This window comes from Dermochelys coriacea, chromosome 1, assembly GCF_009764565.3.
Source record: "Dermochelys coriacea isolate rDerCor1 chromosome 1, rDerCor1.pri.v4, whole genome shotgun sequence".
In the NCBI taxonomy this organism is placed as follows: domain Eukaryota; kingdom Metazoa; phylum Chordata; order Testudines; family Dermochelyidae; genus Dermochelys; species Dermochelys coriacea.
Genome location: NC_050068.2, coordinates 324,306,084 through 324,326,688, shown reverse-complemented (window position 1 = coordinate 324,326,688; position 20,605 = coordinate 324,306,084). Strand labels below are relative to the sequence as shown.

The following is a 20,605-nucleotide window of genomic DNA, read 5'->3' as shown; positions in this document are numbered from 1 at the left end:
AAAGTGAGCAGCATCCAAATCCATTCCTTCCAAGAGAATGAAGTTTCTAGTCAGGGAAAGTTGCTTCAGTGCCGGCAAGGAAGTCCCAGAAGCATTCAGAGTGCATGGCATTAGAAAGAAAGTTAAATGAATCGTGGCCTGGAAGGTGTATACAGAACTACAGGAGATAGGGAAGGCAGCCACCTGGGGTATATGTCCTTCACTGTTTAACCTGTAGTGTTCAGCAAATGTAATGTTCAGGCATGAGCTGATTCATCATTTGGTGAGAGCGCTGAAGGCAGCTTTCATGAGGTATAATCACTCCCTACTGAATGGCACAGAATTGCTTTTGGAGATAGCCAAAATCTGGTTTGGCACAAAATCAAAGAGAGGAAATTTTTCCTTATGTGTTAAATTTTCTTTCTTTGATATCTTCTATGCCAACCCAGGCCTCCACCCTTCAAGCTTAGCACTATCTTCTGCAAATTTCCAGGACTTTTTCAAACAACAAGTTTTATACAGGGCTCCAGGTCTAAAAATTGTGTGTGGAGTATTTTGCACAATAAATTGCAATGATAGGAACTGCTTTAGGGGATTCAGCTGACAGATGGGAGCCAGCAGCCCCCTTATTTGCTGGTGATGACATCACTAAAAATTCTCAAGGCCTTCATTAGAGTTATGCCAATTTACATCAGTTTAGGATCTATCCCTTAACATAATGTCGCCATCTGCTGGCAGATAGGAACCGTACATGGGCATCTGGGGGGACTGTCAGAGAAGATCTCAAAGAAAGAAAATTAATTGGTGAGGAAAAATTTCATTTTATTCTTAATCCAGAATGAAATCAAAGTAGTACTGAGTCAAAACGATTGGGAATGCTATCCATAAATTATTGGAGAAAGTATTTAATTTCCGGTTTCCAGATTATGTAATTTAAACAGATTATTTGTTGTTTCTCAGGTCACCGAGTTAGCAGGCTATACAGCTCGAGTGTACAATATGTTTTCAGTCTTTGATGAAGTGAAAAGGGGCATTTACAAAAGAACTGCTGTTGTTCAAGAGATTGAAACCAACAGCAAGAATGAAGATAAAGCAGAACTACGTATTGATGGCCCCTTAGAAATCAAGGGTGGGTAATTCACATTTTGATACTTTTCTCTATAAACTCTTCATAAGAACATAAGAATGGCCATACTGGGGCAGACCAAAGGTGCATCCAGCCCAGTATCCTGTCTACCAACAGTGGCCAATGCCAGGTGCCCCAGAGGGAGTGAACCTAACAGGTAATGATCAAGTGATCTCTCTCCTGCCATCCATCTCCACCCTCAGACAAACAGAGGCTAGGGACACCGTTCCTTACCCATCCTGGCTAATAGCCATTAATGGACTTAACCTCCATGAATTTATCCAGTTCTCTTTTAAACCCTGTTAAACCCTTCAGTCTAGTATGCACCTTCCTTCTCTATCCCCAGCCCCCATCCAGTTTCTTTCTCAGTCCCCTCATATGGCCTTTTGCCATTTACTCTTCCTGATTACCCATAGTGGACATCTTCCATTTCCTGCTTCCCAGCTGCTGCTGACAAACCAAATCCCTTCCCCACCCCCAGGAAAAAGTGTAGCTATTCAGAGGCGAAGGAGTTAAACTGCTATATATGAAATATATTTTTTCCTTCTCTTACAACATTATTGCCCTTTAGCACAGATTTCTCAACAGGGTCATCATAAATACCCTGAGGCGGCACAAACATTAACTGTAAGCATTAACTGATTTCTTGACCTTGTAGGACACAACAATGTGTGATTACCAATCAAATAAACAACATTTTATAATAGACTACGGTTTTGTAATGTAGTAGAGAAAAGGGTTTTTTCGCCCATAAAGTGGTAAATTAATGTACTTGGCCCACAGGCCATTGTTCTTTAGCATGGCTACTTCGTCATTTTAAAGACTGAATACAGCTTGGGTCTGAGAACCCTGCTGATGTTTCAATGTGGTATAGCATCCCATCCTTTTTTCTTCAGCCCATACCAAGGCTTTGTAGCCTCTGCGACTGTAGTGGAAACACATTTTCTGAGGCTCTCCCATCAGAAGTTCCACTGGAATAACATTTTTCTTCCTTTCTTTCAGCCTTCATAATTTCAGAAATCCCTGCATAGGAATTTATAACAGTGGAGGGGTGTGTGTGTGTGTGTGTGTGTATCTGTGCACATGTGTGCATATTAAAAGAAAAATCCATATTTTAAACTGTCTTTTAAGGCAAGTTTATTGCATTGCCCCACACCACTTATTTCCTCTTTAATCATCAGTATAAACTTGTGCCTCTGTATTTACTACAGCCCATAACTGTACTGACGTAGGTCAAGAAAGAATGACAACCTTTTAAACAGACAAGGTGGTTGAAGTAGTGTTTTATTGGACCAACTTGTACTGGTCAGAGAGACAAGCTTTCGAGCCACACAGAGCTGCTCTTTAGCTGGTGTGTCTCACCACAGAAGTTGGTCCAATAAAAGTTATTACCTCACCCACCTTGTCTCTCTAATATCCTGGGACCGACATAGCTACAACTACCCTGCATACAACCTTTTAAATACTTTAGTCAAATAACAGTAATATATTACTTTACTATAGTCATTCCTTATCTTATCATTCAGAATTATAAAAAAGGATCATCACTTTATTTTTGTAGCAGTGCTATTAATTTATATGCCTCATTACCTTAAAAAAACAAACAAGCAACCTCTCACCCCCTTCCATTAAGAGAATCTTAAGGTCTCAAAGTCAAGCATTTAAATGTTAGGAAATCCCAGAATTAATGTTGTCTGTGAAACTCTCACCACAATATCTGCATATTTTACAACTGTTAATGAATTGATCTTCACAATGTCTGTTTGAGGGTATTATTATCCCTGTATTCTAGCTGGGGAACTGAGACATGGAGAAATGAAGGACAAATATGTTATAGGTACCCAACTTGAGATGACTAGGTGTTTCAGATTATTTAGCATTTGGACCTTATATGTTCAAAGTGCAGCTTTGACTTCTGTTGCGGTCATGAGCACTCCTGAAAATCTGGTCCCAGCTGTCTGATGTCAGGCACCTAGAAAACGAGGAACGTACGGTTAGTGGCCAGTGGTGATCATTTTAGTTCAAATAGCTTGTCCAGCATCATATGGCAGAGGCAAGGAGTAGAATCTAGTTCTCTAGGATAGCATTTTAATTCTCTAACCATAAGACTATATATTCTCTTCTGATGGTCTCCTGCCTCCTTCACTACACATTTTCCAACTTCTGACAAATGAGGCAGGCAACAGATGGAATATTCAGAGAATGTAGTTGCTAAACTCTACCAAGCCTTTATTTTCAAACTTTTTTCAGAGGTTTATAACTTGGCCAAATTTGGATGAATTTTCATGGAGATGGCATAAGGCACATCCCTGACTTCGGGGTGACCTGTCTGCCAAATTTCAAGTCCCTGCTCCAGAGCTTGGAAGCAACAGAGCTTCTCAGCTAAGTGGTTGTAAGAACTATTTTAAGATAGGAAGAACAACCCTAATCTCATTCCCAGAAATCACCAAAATATTTTAGCTGAAACTTTGCAAAATTCAGCCTGAGGAAAATGCCCAACATGGAAAATTTCAGCCCAAATAGTTACAGATTGGTAAAGTTATAAGCAACTGAAAACAGGGCCTTATAATGGAAAGCGTAAGGCAACCTTAATTATAGGCACTGCTACCAGATCTACCTGTAACAATCCTATATTTAATTGTTTTTTTTATTTGGATTAGTTTAAGACTTAACAAAATATGTAGGGCTGTCAATTAATCACAGTTAACTCATGCGATTAACTCAAAAAATTAATCACGATTAATCACAGTTTTAATTGCACTGTTAAACAATAGAATACCAATTGAAATTTATTAAATATTTTTGGATGTTTTTCTACATTTTCAAATATATTGATTTCAGTTACAACACAGAATACAAAGTGTACGGTGCTCACTTTATATTATTTTTATTACAAATATTTTAAGAACAATACAATGTAAAACTTTAGAGCCTACAAGTCCACTCAGTCCTACTTCTTGTTCAGCAAGTCACTAAAAGAAACAAGTTTGTTTACATTTACAGGAGATAATGCTGCCCACTTTTTATTTAGAATGTCACCTGAAAGTGAGAACAGGAGTTCATATGGCACTTTTGTAGCTCGCGTTGCAAGATATTTACATGCAGATATGCTAAACATTCGCATGTCCCTTCATGCTTCTGCCACCATTCCAGAGGACATGCTGCTGATGCTCGTTAAAAAAAATGTATTAATTAAATTTGTGACTGAACTCCTTGGGGGAGGTTTGTATGCCCCCTGCTCTGTTTTACCCACATTCTGCCATATAGTTCATGGTATAGCAGTCTCGGATGATGACCCAGCACATGTTGTTCATTTTAAGAACACTTTCACTGCAGATTTGACAAAATGCAAAGAAGGTACGAATGTGAGATTTCTAAAGACAGCTACAGCACTCAAAGTTTTAAGAATCTGAAGTGTGTTCCAAAATTGAGAGGGACGAGGTGTGGAACATGCTTTCAGAAGCCTTAAAAGAGCAACACACTGATGCAGAAACTACAGAACCCTAACCACCAAAAAAGAAAATCAACCTTCGCTGGTGGCGTCTGACTCAGATGATGAAAATGAACAAGCGTCGGACTGCACTGCTTTGGATCGTTATCAAGCAGAACCCGTCATCAGCAGGGATGCATGTCCTCTGGAATGGTGATCGAAGCATATAAACTCCAGAAATTCGTGTGCGTCAGCCCAGTTCTTGGACTACTAGATCTCACTACCCCCCTGAATGTTTCACTAACTTTTTTTTGTTTTAACTTGTAGGAAAAGTTATTGATGTTGATCATGGAATTGTTTGTGAAAATGTTCCTATTATTACCCCAAATGGAGATGTGGTGGTTTCCAGACTAAACTTCAAAGTAAGATGATATGCAAGAATCTTCTGATTGTTGCCATCACATTAACACAAAACAACACAGAGTTCATGTACCCTATGTTAAATACTTGGAGAAGAGGGGAAGTCAAGAAAGGTAGGCATAGCGGCTCACTAGAGGCAGATATGTACAGGTTTCAGAGTAGCAGCCATGTTAGTCTGTATTCGCAAAAAGAAAAGGAGTACTTGTGGCACCTTCGAGACTAACAAATTTATCTGAGCATAAGCTTTCATGAGCTACAGCTCACTTCATTGGATGCATCGGATATGTACAGTGTATCCTGCTCAAAGAAAATGGAGAGAGAGGAGAAGGAATGGTTTGACTTGTGTCATTGTCAGATTAAAAACTACAGCTGCATTTTCAAAATTGCTTAAGGGAGTTCTGCATCCAACTCCCATTGAATTTCGAGGGGACTGAGATGCCTACCACCCTTGGGATGCTCTAAAAATCTTCCAAGTCCACAACATTAGAGCAAACAGTGAGTCTGTGGAACTTCACTTGATCACTCCAGGGAGCAATAGTAACTAAGCTGACAGTTTAATCTGCAGGCCCAATCCTATAATCTTTGCTCCGTAAAAACTCATTGTTTTCAGTGGTTTATTGCAAATAGCAATCGATTCCTATTGGCATCACATTGTTAATGCATTTCATTTATTGAATGACTCCAAAATATGTCACAATATTGAGTCAGTGCAGTAATTATATAGAAATAGGTGAAAGCATTGGAAAGTTGCATGAGAACTTCCACTACCTCATTTATGCATCTAATTGCTTATTTGTATACAGGGTGTGTGCGAGAAACAGAGAGAGAGAGCTCCTTTAAGGAAATAGTCAGCACCTGGCAGAATAGGGTCTTTAATTTGGCAAAACTCCCAGCTACTTTAAATGTATTTCGTTTAGCACTATAAAATAATGGATTGATATTCAGGCAGAAATACCTGTATGTTTGTACACTTTATCTAGTAGATTTATAGAGAGAATTCACAAACAGTGCTAATGGGTGGGTGGGGGGGAAGTATAGGGGTGTATAGAGTGAATAAACAAAGGGGGGGGTGTCTGCGCGCATATATATATATATATATATATATATATATATATATATATATATATATATAAAATAAAGAAATGCAAAAAAAAATGACACTATATAAGCAGAAATAGAATTTTGAGGTTTATTTTTCAAGTCATTGGGCTTTGCTCATGCAGCTTCAGTTCATTCACTTAAGGTCATGCCACACATCCCTATTCACTGCTTTGCAAGTTCACCCCTTTGTAATTAATTCACCTGTATTAAAAAATACCATACGCTGTTTTGACTGTGATGGTGTTTAGTGTAGTTATAGGAATGTTAACGCTTGTAAGGTACTGAGTGTCCTTAACTCCTTACGGCTCCCTCAAATTGAAGTCAGTGCATGCAAGAACTTGAGGGGAATATTTGACTCTGAATATGATTTGTAGATGCAGTACAATGCATATTGAAATCGAGATTCATCATAGATAGTGACATATGGTATATGGGCATGTTTTTCCCGGCTCTGTGTGACTAGGGTCTAATTTTGCTACATGTTCAAATGAACTGCAGTTAGATTTTATACAAGACACAAGGTGCCCAAATGTTAAAAAAGGTTTCAGTGCTAATAACCCATGCCCCTTCACAAAATAGCCTTTTGTAAGTAATAGTATACCTGGTATACTATTACTTACAAATAGTATACTATTTGTACTATAATAGTATATATCTGGATTGTTTCCTAAATTAGAAAAAATACATCTAAATTGCATCTTTGGAGCTAGTAAATATGATTTCTTCTGGTTCCTTTGCTTTTGCTCTTTGAATCCACATATTCTGTGCAAATGCAGTTTTTCAAGCAGAGACTGAATAAGAGTTGTAGCCAGTTTCACAATTTGTACTTCCTTAAACTAAATGCTTAGATGGTTTCATTGTGGGGTGTGCTAGATTGTGTCATTATACACCATGGCTTCATGGTGAAAAGTGATATATTTTCAAAGGTGGCTGTTTTATCGTTTTCATGACTATATTTTAGGTACAGGAAGGAATGCATCTTTTAATCACTGGTCCCAATGGTTGTGGAAAGAGTTCTCTTTTCAGAATTTTAAGTGGTCTGTGGCCAGTCTATGATGGTGTTCTCTACAAACCACCTCCCCAGCACATGTTCTATATCCCACAAAGGTACGTGCTTTGCCTACATTGGAAATACTTTTTCCCCAGTTTTATGAGATTTGGTCCATTTTCTAAACCCCTGGCATCTAAAGTTGGGTTAGAAGATGGTAACCCTCACCTCTTATTACTGGAAAGTGCAGAAGAATTGCTGCCACATTCAGTTGCAGGGGGAGAGCTCCCATTGCCAGTCACCAAAGAGTGCTGGATGACGGAAGAACACTGGGGGACTGTTTAGGCTTTGGAACATAGTTTCCTTTTCTGTCAAGCAAAACTTGAAATAGGCCAAATAGAGCTTGTTTTTAAAATACATTTGAAATAAAGTATCACATGTGGGGAACATTATTTTTCCCCAAATTTGAATTACAATTTAAAAAACCTAAATTTTGCAATACTAAACCAAAACCAAATCCAGCATTACTTTTACATTATCACTTTTAAACCTGTGTTCATTTTGCCAAGGAAAGTATGATGTTTTGAATGTTTCCTTTGTAATCTCAGAGACACAACACAATCCAGTACATTCCAATATTTCTCTTTAGAGTTCTAACTTGGATGTTTTTGCAGAAGCTAAATCAAGCACTGAAAACCTTTTGTAGTTCACTCTCTATAATTGGGTAAAAGTAAATGTGCGCAATGTGTTTCTGCTTAAAAAATACCAGTGATGAAGCAGGATGGAAGCTGTTAAGTGACAGATTTTTCTCTGCAGCTAAACAGAGCCTTCAAAACAACATAAAAAGCATGCATGTAAATAACACAAAGGAGTATTTTGTAACTAGATAGTGTCATTAAAGCTCAGTACCGAGTAGAAGGCAGTGAGGAGTTGAGCAATACCAAGAGGAACTTCTCTGAACTTCTGGGAAACGGTTACATCACTATAGAAATCAATGGTACGCTCTCGCCTGGAAAGAAAGGTTTAAATGATGAGCAGTATAAAAAATGTGAACTAGGCACTTCTGGTTCTTGGTTGTTATGAGAAAGGGTAACAGAAGACATTCAGTGAAACTGAAAGGCAGCAAATTTAAAAATGATAAAAGGCTACTTTTTACATGACAGTATTAGCCTGTGGGATTCCCTGCCACATGATATTATTAAGGACCAAGAGTTTAGCAGGATTTAAAAAAATGGATAATGAGCACCCACCATTACAATAGTAAGGATTAAAAAAAGCAAAAAAAAAAAAAAAGTTTGGAAGGGATATAAACTGTCATGCTTCAGGGCATGTTACTCAATCTGTTACAGATGTGGCCAAGAAGAACTTTCCTTTAGAATCATAGAATAGAATATCAGGGTGGAGTTTATTTTATAACGGCTCGCTTCTTGCACCTTTAGGCAGTGCATCTGGTTCTTGTCACTGTGGGAAACAGTGTTAGACTAGATAAGCCATTACTCTGAATAAGCATGGCAAGTCTAATGTTCTATTTAAGATTTTAAAAGCCAACTCAAGAATCGGCTTATTTAACAGAAATAGCAAAGACTAATTATCCTCCAGTGTGAATACAGTTCTGTCAGGAGCCAGGCAGAGCTGAATAAGAAAATAGGCCATTTTGGAAAAGAAGCACCCATTGTCCAAGGCTGCTAGTAGTCTTCCTGCTTGGTAACAAAGGTCCTGTGATCACAATCCTCCAGCTCCCCTTGAACTAGAGATCTGAAGCAATGACGGAAATAGCACTTGGAACTGTAGCGGACTTTTTTAGGCAAGGGGAACACGAATTTTAAAGAAAAAACCACTCTCCCCTTTCCTTCCTGGCTCCACCTAAAACATTTAGAAGGGTCAGGAAGGGTTACATCTTAAACTTCCCTCTGACTGTGCTAGAGATTTAGACACTAGTGAGGCTGAAACTCCGCTTGGAGGAGCCACTTCTGTGTTCAATGTCTGTTTTTCTGTCTTTGGAGAAGGCTTCCTAGAAACTGCTCTGCAAGTGATCCTTAGCTGTGACCTGACGAGATCACCTCTAAAGGGGAGAGAGTAATTCATGCTCCTTAGCCACTGAATTCTTGCCCTCCTTGCTGAGATAGCAAACAGAGGTACCAGTTGTGGTTATGGTTTTGTGATGTGCATAGATGTCCTCTTGGAAGTAAGTTGAAACCATCAGTTCATTTCAGATAGGCTACTAAGTAGGCATCAGATACTATCACTTTCAGTCACTACTTGCATAGCACTTGATTGTAACTGTGACACGGGGGTGAAAGGTGAACATTTGTATGTTCCTTGCTTTTGAAGAGGTCTTTTTTTTTTTTTTTTTTTTTTTGTGTGTTAATGCCTTTGCCTCTGTACTGTTAACAACATCTCTCACTACTTGCAAAGTAAAAGATTTCTTTGCTAGGAGCTTTTTGAACTCTGCCATATAAACAAGCTTTTGCTAGAATTAGAACATGATAGGTGCTAGAAAGAGGCTTATATGTCTCATCATAGAATCATAGAATCATAGAATATCAGGGTTGGAAGGGACCCCAGAAGGTCATCTAGTCCAACCCCCTGCTCAAAGCAGGACCAAGTCCCAGTTAAATCATCCTAGCCAGGGCTTTGTCAAGCCTGACCTTAAAAACCTCTAAGGAAGGAGATTCTACCACCTCCCTAGGTAACGCATTCCAGTGTTTCACCACCCTCTTAGTGAAAAAGTTTTTCCTAATATCCAATCTAAACCTCCCCCATTGCAACTTGAGACCATTACTCCTCGTTCTGTCATCTGCTACCATTGAGAACAGTCTAGAGCCATCCTTTTTGAAACCCCCTTTCAGGTAGTTGAAAGCAGCTATCAAATCCCCCCTCATTCTTCTCTTCTGCAGACTAAACAATCCCAGCTCCCTCAGCCTCTCCTCATAAGTCATGTGCTCTAGACCCCTAATCATTTTTGTTGCCCTTCGCTGTACTCTTTCCAATTTATCCACATCCTTCTTGTAGTGTGGGGCCCAAAACTGGACACAGTATTCCAGATGAGGCCTCACCAGTGTCGAATAGAGGGGAACGATCACGTCCCTCGATCTGCTCGCTATGCCCCTACTTATACATCCCAAAATGCCATTGGCCTTCTTGGCAACAAGGGCACACTGCTGACTCATATCCAGCTTCTCGTCCACTGTCACCCCTAGGTCCTTTTCCGCAGAACTGCTGCCGAGCCATTCGGTCCCTAGTCTGTAGCGGTGCATTGGATTCTTCCATCCTAAGTGCAGGACCCTGCACTTATCCTTATTGAACCTCATTAGATTTCTTTGGCCCAATCCTCCAATTTGTCTAGGTCCTTCTGTATCCTATCCCTCCCCTCCAGCGTATCTACCACTCCTCCCAGTTTAGTATCATCCGCAAATTTGCTGAGAGTGCAATCCACACCATCCTCCAGATCATTTATGAAGATATTGAACAAAACGGGCCCCAGGACCGACCCCTGGGGCACTCCACTTGACACCGGCTGCCAACTAGACATGGAGCCATTGATCACTACCCGTTGAGCCCGACAATCTAGCCAGCTTTCTACCCACCTTATAGTGCATTCATCCGGCCCATACTTCCTTAACTTGCTGACAAGAATGCTGTGGGAGACCGTGTCAAAAGCTTTGCTAAAGTCAAGAAACAATACATCCACTGCTTTCCCTTCATCCACAGAACCAGTAATCTCATCATAAAAGGCGATTAGATTAGTCAGGCATGACCTTCCCTTGGTGAATCCATGCTGACTGTTCCTGATCACTTTCCTCTCCTCTAAGTGCTTCAGGATTGATTCTTTGAGGACCTGCTCCATGATTTTTCCAGGGACTGAGGTGAGGCTGACTGGCCTGTAGTTCCCAGGATCCTCCTTCTTCCCTTTTTTAAAGATGGGCACTACATTAGCCTTTTTCCAGTCATCCGGGACTTCCCCCGTTCGCCACGAGTTTTCAAAGATAATGGCCATCATCATCTTACTACTAGCTCTTCTCGCCCTTTCTCATTTATAATCTCCAAGCAGCATATCAAAAATCTCTGTTTTTGAGGTATGCTTGCATAAATATTTTATGATTTAAGTCTAAGCAAGAAATGTAATGTAATATAGAAAGATACTGCATAGTCTAATGTACTTCACAAGGCATGTTGGCATTAAGGCATAAAGCATGGTTTTTAACGTGCTGGCTACTCTATAATTATCTTTTTCTATATAGTTATAAATAAATGAACTAATGAAAGAGCCTGGTCACAGAACATAACAAAACTATAACAAACTGAGTTCAGTAAAACCAAGGGCAACAGAGTCCATGACTGTTGCAAAATAAGATTGTTCCTTCAGCATACAAGTAGTTGTAGGACAAATGGGGGTGTAGCGGGGTGGTCACCTGCTCTGGTCTTAAAGGGCTTGAAATCAGCTGTGGGAGAGGGCTGTGGCTGGGAGCAAGCAGTCCCATGCCCCAAACAGGGCTCAGCTGGCCCTTATAAGAGGGCAGTGGGCCAGGAGCACACAGTCTCCTCTAGCTGTGGAGGGAGATGGGCCTGGATGCTGGGGAGCGTACCAAAGTACCTGAGGTGGAGCAGGGCTGGGGGAAGGCCAAGGGAACTGGGGAGCTCCCGCCTGGAAACCCCTCAGGCTACAGGCCTAGAGTAAGGCTGGATATAGGTACTGGGGCTGCAGGGGGCAGCCCAAAGGTAGACAGAGGCATCAGGTCCAAGCTCCCCCTTGCCTGTGACGATAGGCTTATACATTGCAGTCCGCCCCAGTGTGTGGGGGCTCAATGGTGACTGGCAGTAGCCAAAGACTAAGGTGAGGTGGGGATAGTGGATGGGGGTTTCCCAGGGAGGGGAGACCCAGAGACTGTGGGGGTACTGCCAGGGGGCAGCATGCTGGATAAAAGGGGCACCGGAGTCCAGGAGGCACACAGGAGCCAGCAGCAAGCAGGACACGGGTCTGCAGAGGGTGCTCGGGAGACTGGAAGAGCTAATTCCCTGAGAGACCAGCAGGAGGCACTGCAGGGGTGAGTCTCACACTGTGACAGGGGCCTTTGGGCACTGTTGCCTATTCTCCCATCTTCAAAAATCATGAGAGCCAGGACCAGGTTGACTGTAGTATGTTGCTTATGGAAAAATAGACTACTCCTTGAATACACACTACAAAATAGATTCTCAAACTTAACACACAAGTAGCTCAAATTATAGTCTATATGTATTAATAAGGTTAAGCACTCAAAAGTTAGGATATGCCCAATTAAGGTTGCCCTCCTTTTCTTATGGGAATGTGCTGGGGTGTCTCTTGCCCCAGAAGGAGGGAATTTTCACATTAATGAGACTATTGTCTTTCCTGGCTACCAGGTCCATTTCAGAGCTCTCAGTTGATTAAATTCCATCTTAGTTCAGGTGGCCCCATTAAGGTCTTCTGCTTCAGAATGGGATGAAAGTGAGAGATGGAGTTTAAGACCCTTCTAAAGTCTGAATAGAAAGCTGCTCTGTCTTACTGGGTTGAAGGATTTAAAGTCCTCTTTTTGAGGAAAGGGAAAGTCCAGGTCTCTGGGATATTAATTCCTTAAAACTGAGAAGCTTTGGCCCTCAGCCAACCAGTAGCTTGTATTTGTAAAAAGGACAGTGGGATTGAAACTTTTGAAAGTTGGTGGGTAAAAATTCCCCCTCTCCTCTCCATCAAGTTATTTTACCACATTTATGGTCAAATCTTTTCAAGATCTCAGAGCAGCGTCCATATGAACCTGACAGGATTTACTTTACTCTTCTGAGAGCCCTGGAATGAACATGGCCAGTAGAATGGTGTTACTTCCTAGGTGGGATGCTAGGCAAGTATTCAGGGGACTCTGACTATAGGTAAGGGTGGAATAATTTAATAGTCTTTGCTGGGGTTATTGTAAGGCTATTGAACCTTCCTTTTTTGTAGTGTGTATTTGTATTCCTACATGAATTGTATATTGTGTTTTAAATATTTAGCTTGTTCCTGACTATAAGAGGCAGAGAATAACCCTGACAGATTCTAAATTGTGTTAGAACTCTGCAATTGAAGCAAATCACTACTTGTCTTGGGAAATCTAGCCTGAGGGAACCAGTTTACTTATTAGCCTGTTACAATTTGCTGCATGGTCAGAGTGACCTTTTTATTTGTTTGTTTAAATAATTCAAAAATTGCAGACTTGATCACACACTGTCCACTTGCCTGATTTCCTGAAGAGGATCTATTGGAAAGGGGATGTCAGGTTTTCCATAAAATTCCTTTGAGTCAGACACATGACTATGTATCAATCTTAGATGATTTAAGGACGCTGTAGGCCACTAAAGAGGGTCTGCATGACTATGACTCGCTTATTTAGATCACCATTTTCATTTGCTCACAGAAGAAAAATGCATTGCATAGCAGAATGCCCTCAAGCAGCTGTATGTTGGTGATGCGGTGAGTTCGGTGGATGAAATATGGGGTGGCTTATCAGATTACAGCTCTCCCATAAATTACAATATGTTAAAGAAGCGCAAAAGTATACTTGGAATCTCTCTTACATCTCCATTTCAATATGGGCTTGTAATAATCCTTGGTGGGTTTGGTTGTCTAGTGGTTAGCACACTTTTAGTGCCCGCTCTCAGTGGGCAGGTCTTGCAGTCCCAGTCCTCTTTTAACCAGGGATGCAGTGAGTTGGGCAGTGATAGGGGAACCTTGGTCCAACCATTCCACCAGATTCCAACCCAGGACCCTAGGAGGGTCAACAGTGTCTGGCCCCCAAAAGTGCTCTCCAAGTTACCCTCCCTGGGTTACTTCCTACCATCCGTTGTTCTCCCCCAGCTTCCAGTCCAACATAAGATGAACAGAAAAAGTAGAAGCCACCAAACCATCAGCCCCAACCAGGCTCAACATACAGTCCCTCAGGGACAGTTCTCTGACACCTTTGTCAGGAGCCTTCATCAGGGCAGGTCTCTACCCTCCCCAACCTCCTACTTCTGGGCTGGGTTGGTCCTTTTTCAACCCCTTTTCCAGTTGGAACAGGCTCTGAGGGCTGGAAGGTTGGGAGCAGTCCTTGAACACCTTCCAGCCCAAAGTAGGGTTTGCATATCCCATCACAGGGTCCTATTGAGCCCTCAATAAGTGGGCATAATTCCTGTTGAAACCAATGGGAGCCACACTGGCTTGCTTAGGGCTGAATGTGGTTCTCTGTCAGCTTTTTTTTGGCACAGACCAATATAGTCAGTGCTCTCACAGGTGAGACCATCAGCTGTGCATCAAAGACTGTTGAGTAAGAAATAAAAAAAGAATCTCTACTGATATTAGGAAGGCAAAAGATGAACCACCAGACAAACACCAAAGTAAAGAGGGGCTGAATGGAATGATTACTGTTTCATCTCTAAAACAACAAGGAGTCCTTGTGGCACCTTAGAGACTAACAAATTTATACCTGCTACTGTATTTTCCACTGCATGCATCTGATGAAGTGGGTTCTAGCCCACAAAAGCTTATGTCCAAATAAATTTGTTAGTCTCTAAGGTGCCACAAGGACTCCTTGTTGTTTTTGTTGATAGACTAACATGGCTACCACTCTGAAACCTGTTTCATCGCTGATTTTGTATGTAATGTCCAGTCCCAAAAATACATGGATAGTCAGCCGGCTTGGTTGAATTCAAAACTGCACACATAAGTACACATTATAAAAAGGTTGATTTATCTCCTTTTATATTACCAAATTTCTGCTGCTGTGGAAACACTTCTCAGTAGCTTTACTTAGTGATTTCTAGATTTTAAAACAGTGAATCACCTGAGACTCCCTGTTTTTTATCTTCAAGATTGCTTAATATTAATTAGGCTGTTGTCAACATCTCTCTTTTCCAGGTTCTCTGTCTACCAAATCACTGAGATTTCCATTAATTTTTTTCCAAATACAGGGCTAAATCTTGCAGCACTTCGTTCTTAATCGAGCAAAAATTCTCACTAATGCTAATCAGATGCTCCTGCACCCCAAAACGCTCATCCTGAGCTCCACACCAGAGCCTGCACCCCCAGCCCAGAGCCCATACCCCCTCCTGCACCCAATTCCCCTGCCCCACTCAGTGAAAGTGAGTGAGGGTAGGGAAGAATGAGCAACAGAGGGAGGGGGGATGGAGCAGGTTGGGGGGCATCAGAAGGGGCAGAGCATGGGTGGGCTTCAGAGAAGGGCAGGCAGGGGTGTTCAGTTGTGTGTGATTAGAATGTTGGCAACCCTAGCCCCCTGCAAAGGGCCAGAGTTTCCCCTACGAAATGTGACTTGCAGTCTGCCTGTAGTGAGATGGAGTGGCCTCCCTCCCCACTCAAGAGCGAGGGACCACTACACAAACCACCTCTCAGAACCACATTCTTAATCAGTTAGGCTCAGATTTTCACATCCCATGCTACTATGTCTCATATCCAGCGTAGTTTCCAGTGTAAATCAGGCCTTTTTTGTATGAGGAATGTGTTTCTTCATTACTACATATATTCCCTCTTTCATTGTGCACAGTCTTCTGGTATTATATAGAAACTTTACATGACTACTTTCATATCCGTCGGCATCAGAGTCTACTTTCATAATTCTCCCTTCCTCCAGTACCTCTCTAGCAAGATGGTAATAATCAGAAATTTGATCTGTGTTCTAATGTTAAGCCTTTTCCTTCAACACCAGGCTTGTAAATCTTTAAAATGGAAACAACCAAAGATTCACCGATGGTATTGTCCACTACTTGTCTTTCATCTACTCAGGTTTACATACCTATATTTTGCTGTTGTTTTATAGCTCAGGATTATAGCACATTTTGCCCATTCTGTTCCATAGAGCTCTCTTGAAACTTTTATGTCCTTTCTTCCAGTTTTTCTGTTTCTGCTGTATTATCTTGATTTCCATGACAAGCTTTTGTTCCCTGGTGTTTCTCCTTCTGTGTTCTAAAATTCTCCTTGGCTACTAAATAAAATTGCATCAACTACCGAGATACTGAAGGGTTTAGGACAGAAGAAAGAGTAACCCAAATGTCTGAAGTGATTTTTCCTCAAATGGCTCCAAATTTCACCTCTTGGATGAGACTAAGCAAGGAAATTTTCAGTCTTAAGATAACTTTTTCAGAAAGTTAAAAGTGTGGAATTATAATGCAAGACCCAGTGTTACCTTGCGTATACAGGTAGTCAGTAAATGTAAAATATGGTTATTTTACAGACAATTCTTAATTTATTTAAACAATCATTGCAGTCCATCCTCACTATATTTTGACAGATATTGGATTATCTGCTTTTCTCTGTGGCAATGCATCAGTGTTACAAAATGTCATGATGAGGTGGTAACTTTAAGAAGAGAGTTGTAAAGTGTCTGTGGGCAACTGTGTGGGTTATCTATTTTAGATAAATCAGATCTTGTTTTGCTCTTTCATTAGTGAATAGACATGTAAAATGTCAGGGTTTTTTATAGCATTTATTATCATGTTGACACACACTGTCTCGTTTCAGGTCCACTATTTTATATACTGTTGTTCTTGCAAACAATTGTAAAGTGCATCTGATTCACTAGTGTTTAATATTCTAAAGCATCTGTCACCTAATCTTGACCTCTTCTGGTAAATCTGACTCATTTTGTGGGTAGAGAGAGTTAACTGGTTCATTGGCTTTGACTATTCCATGTAGCGTTTTCTTCTGAATTCCAGCACCATGTTAACATCATCCATTGTCCCATCTACTTGTGAATAGTGATGTCCCACCACTCCTATTTTATTTCCTAACTTTTCACCATTATTTCAGATCACTTCATACACAAAACTAACTCCTTTGAACATAGTTTTCATCAGTGACATTGTTTGTCAGATTAGTTTTCATTGTGTTCATAGTACTCTATAAGAATCTGTCCTTAAATGTCATCACCCATCATATAGATGTGAAAACCAAAGCAATGTAATTGATCAGCTGATATAAAGTAGCATCCTTATTTGAGCAGCCATCATTAGTATATATTGAAAAAGAAATAGGTGAATTTCTAAAGCCTAGGAGGAAGTAGTCTGATTTGAAACTAATGGTGGCCTTGTTGTTAAATGTTGTTGAAATAGCCTTTGAGTGACATATGCCTTTTCAAACTAGGTTTAGTTTAGATAATTGGCTATTAGTTTATTTGAGTGTTGCTTTGGGGGAAAAAAAAGTTTCCTGAAGCAAATACATTAAGGTCAGACAGGGCTTCTGCTGACCTATAAAAAAGGAGACATTTTGTTCATCAGGCCTGTTGCTATGTCCATCAACTAGGACACAGCCTTCACAATATCATCAATATCTGAAACATGATTCTGAGAGTTCTCAAATGACATTGTTCAGGCCAGGTTATGCTTCATCTGAATTAATAGAGGATACCTTCGATGTTGAGATGCTTTGCTCTACCCCATCCTCCTGAAAGAAAGGTCCATCTTATCTTATCTAGATCAGAAGAGGCCTTGTCTTTATCGTACATGTTAAGGGCTTTACCTGTCTGAGTCAGTGGAAGATCTGCCCAGTTCTATCAAGGATTCACTTAGAACTGTGAACTTCAAAGGATTTTAATTTGCACATGGTTTCTGAACATGGATGATCAGCAGGTAACTTGCAAAATGAGTAAGATTTATCTGGGCTCATTTCCAGATGTGAAAATTGGCTTTCTGGATTCGCTGTTATTTCCTCCCAAGCTGTCCAAAGTGCCTTGACTACTACCCAGACACTGAGTCTACTAATTAGTGTAGGGCTTACAAGCACTTTATTTTGTATAGGCAAAGAGCTGTAGAAATCCCAGATTGTAAACCACACTCAGTATGCTGCACTGGGGTTTATATTTTAAAGTTCTTTGCATAAATCAAAGGTCCCCTTGTTGGGGAGATATGAATTGGAGTAAGACGAGATTCAGACAAATGAGGAAAAATGACTAGTTTTATGTTAGGTTTCAGAGTAGCAGCCGTGTTAGTCTGTATTCGCAAAAAGAAAAGGAGTACTTGTGGCACCTTAGAGACTAACAAATTTATTAGAGCATAAGCTTTTGTGAGCTACAGCTCACTTCATCGGATGCATTTGGTGGAAAAAACAGAGGGGAGATTGATATACACACACAGAGAACATGAAACAATGAGTAAAACTATTTCCCCATGAAGAAAAGGAGTACTTGTGGCACCTTAGAGACTAACAAATTTATTAGAGCATAAGCTTTCGTGAGCTACAGCTACACGAAAGCTTATGCTCTAATAAATTTGTTAGTCTCTAAGGTGCCACAAGTACTCCTTTTCTTCATGGGGAAATAGTTTTACTCATTGTTTCATGTTCTCTGTGTGTGTATATCAATCTCTCCTCTGTTTTTTCCACCAAATGCATCCGATGAAGTGAGCTGTAACTCACGAAAGCTTATGCTCTAATAAATGTGTTAGTCTCTAAGGTGCCACAAGTACTCCTTTTCTTTTTAGTTTTATGTTGATAACTTTCATGTGATTAATGGATTTAGAGGATTGCTTATAGACATGCAGAATATGAGCTGATCGATCCTCACCTGCAGTTAAATTAACCCTGCTTCATATTCTGGAGACTCTCGTGAGCTGAAACAAGTGATTATTCTGTGTTGCATGATGAGAACAAATCTTCTAGGATAGAATCACCAAACCTTATTTTAGAGAGACAGAGTGGGTGAGGTAATACCTTGTATTGGACCAACTTCTGTTGGTGAGAGAGAGAAGCTGAAGAGTTTTGTGTAAGCTTGAAAGCTTCTCTCTGTCACCAACAGAAGTTGGTCCAATAAAAGGTATTACCTCACCCAACTTGTGTCTCTAATATCCTGGGACTGACATGGATATAACACTGTATAAACCCGTGTTTTTGGTTTTTGGTAATATGTATATCTGCTAGGGAGTAGATGGCTTAGGGGACTGCTAACTCTCTATTATATTTTATTTTGCAAATATCAATCGTGTATTGTTGTGTCCCCTGGATGCTCCAATTACAGAGAACTTCGCCTCTGGTTCAGATCCTGCCCAGGTCAGTAGTGAATAAAAGCTAGATCAGTTGGCTGGTCATCATCTCCATCCACTTCCTAGTGGACCCTTGTCTTCATCACAGAAACCAGTTCCTTTCTTGGCACAAATTGACATCTTTAATGGCAAGTTTGTCTTAGCAGAGAGGCCAAGAATTACGGTGGCATAACAATCTAATTACTGTCTTGCTTATAAAGGTAGTCCCTTCAGAACAGAGTTGAGGCATGTTGGTTGGGAAGCATGTATTATTACTGTCTATATCTGTTCTTTAGATAAGTGGAGGGCTTCATTCTCCAGGCTTATCAATTTGGTGCCTTTAACAAGCCATACAATTACTTAAATTTGTGCATAAACCAAGTTCCCTATGTTTGTGACCCACAGCAGAATTTGAGCCCTGATTTTTAGAACACCAAGGCAAATGCATTTACCCACTGAGTGACTGTCACACACACATAAGGTGGTGTCATGTCACAGGGCTGACTAAATACAATGCTGCACATGCAGCTAATGGGTAAAATTCACTCCTTTACAAAAGGACATGACAAGACACATGCATCATTCCTATTTTGAGGCTTATGTGAGTCTTAAAAGGTGCATTGACCATGTGCTGGCCCTCTGCACAGGAATAAGTTCACCAATATTCATAGAATCTGTTTACATTATTTCAAGATACTTTCCCCAATGGTACAGAAGAGCTGAATTTAGGAGACAGCAATACCACAAGCTGTCATGAAACCCACCTATGGTCACAGAAGTGTTTCCATCAATATCTCTCATAACCAGCTGCTCTGTGTCTTGTGATGTACCTGGGTACCTTGGTCTTGCCAACCCATCAGATCACTGTGCTCACTTCCTCAACTTACTCCTCCCTAAAGGATTGTGATCAACAAAGCATGATATTCAACACCTGTGGCTTGGTGGTGTTGTCATACCCTCACTTGCATCTGTAAAAGACTGAGACCTCTTAATACTGAACCTGGCTTAAAATATGGAAAAACAAGGCCTTGAACATTTTGATCTGAAAAAGACGTAGGAGAAACATTTTAAAGTAATATTGTCAGACTAATCTTGACAAATGTGTATGAAATTATAAAACTGTAAGAATGGAAGTACCTGGCTGATATTTATGGACCTGATTCAAAAAAGCAGGTAACCATTTGCTTAAAGTTAAACTGTGAATGGTGTTTGTTTCCCTGAGAGAACCCTTTTAAAACTTGCTATTGGTGGCAAGAGAGAGTGCGTTAAGTTAAGTTGTGGATTTTATCGATCTATGTTGGGGACAGCTTTGTATTCTAAACAAATCAATTAGCAATCAGTGTTTTGATGGTGTAGCTTCTATGGAGAAATCTAATTCCAGTGTTCAATTTGAGTTATTCATTCCAACCTAGCCCTTTTAGTTGATTTCAAAATACTGTAAAAGTTGAATTGATAGAAGAATACAGTAGGGACTATTTAGTATTTCAGAAATATGTTTTAAATATCATATTTGAGTTATTCCGGAATATAAAATAGCATATTCTAGTGCCTTGTGTATGTAGTGTGATAAGTA

At 40.4% G+C, this 20,605-nt stretch overlaps 1 protein-coding gene across 1 annotated transcript in view; it reads left to right on the top strand.

The window, feature by feature from the left end:
• Positions 1–20,605, top strand: part of ABCD2 (ATP binding cassette subfamily D member 2) — a 64,860-nt gene that overhangs the window by 11,345 nt on the left and 32,910 nt on the right. Inside the window, exons 4-6 of the mRNA XM_038392493.2 lie at positions 940–1,108; positions 4,863–4,957; positions 7,018–7,163. Of these exons, the coding sequence (XP_038248421.1) occupies positions 940–1,108; positions 4,863–4,957; positions 7,018–7,163 (410 nt within the window). The remainder of the gene's footprint in view (positions 1–939; positions 1,109–4,862; positions 4,958–7,017; positions 7,164–20,605) is intronic.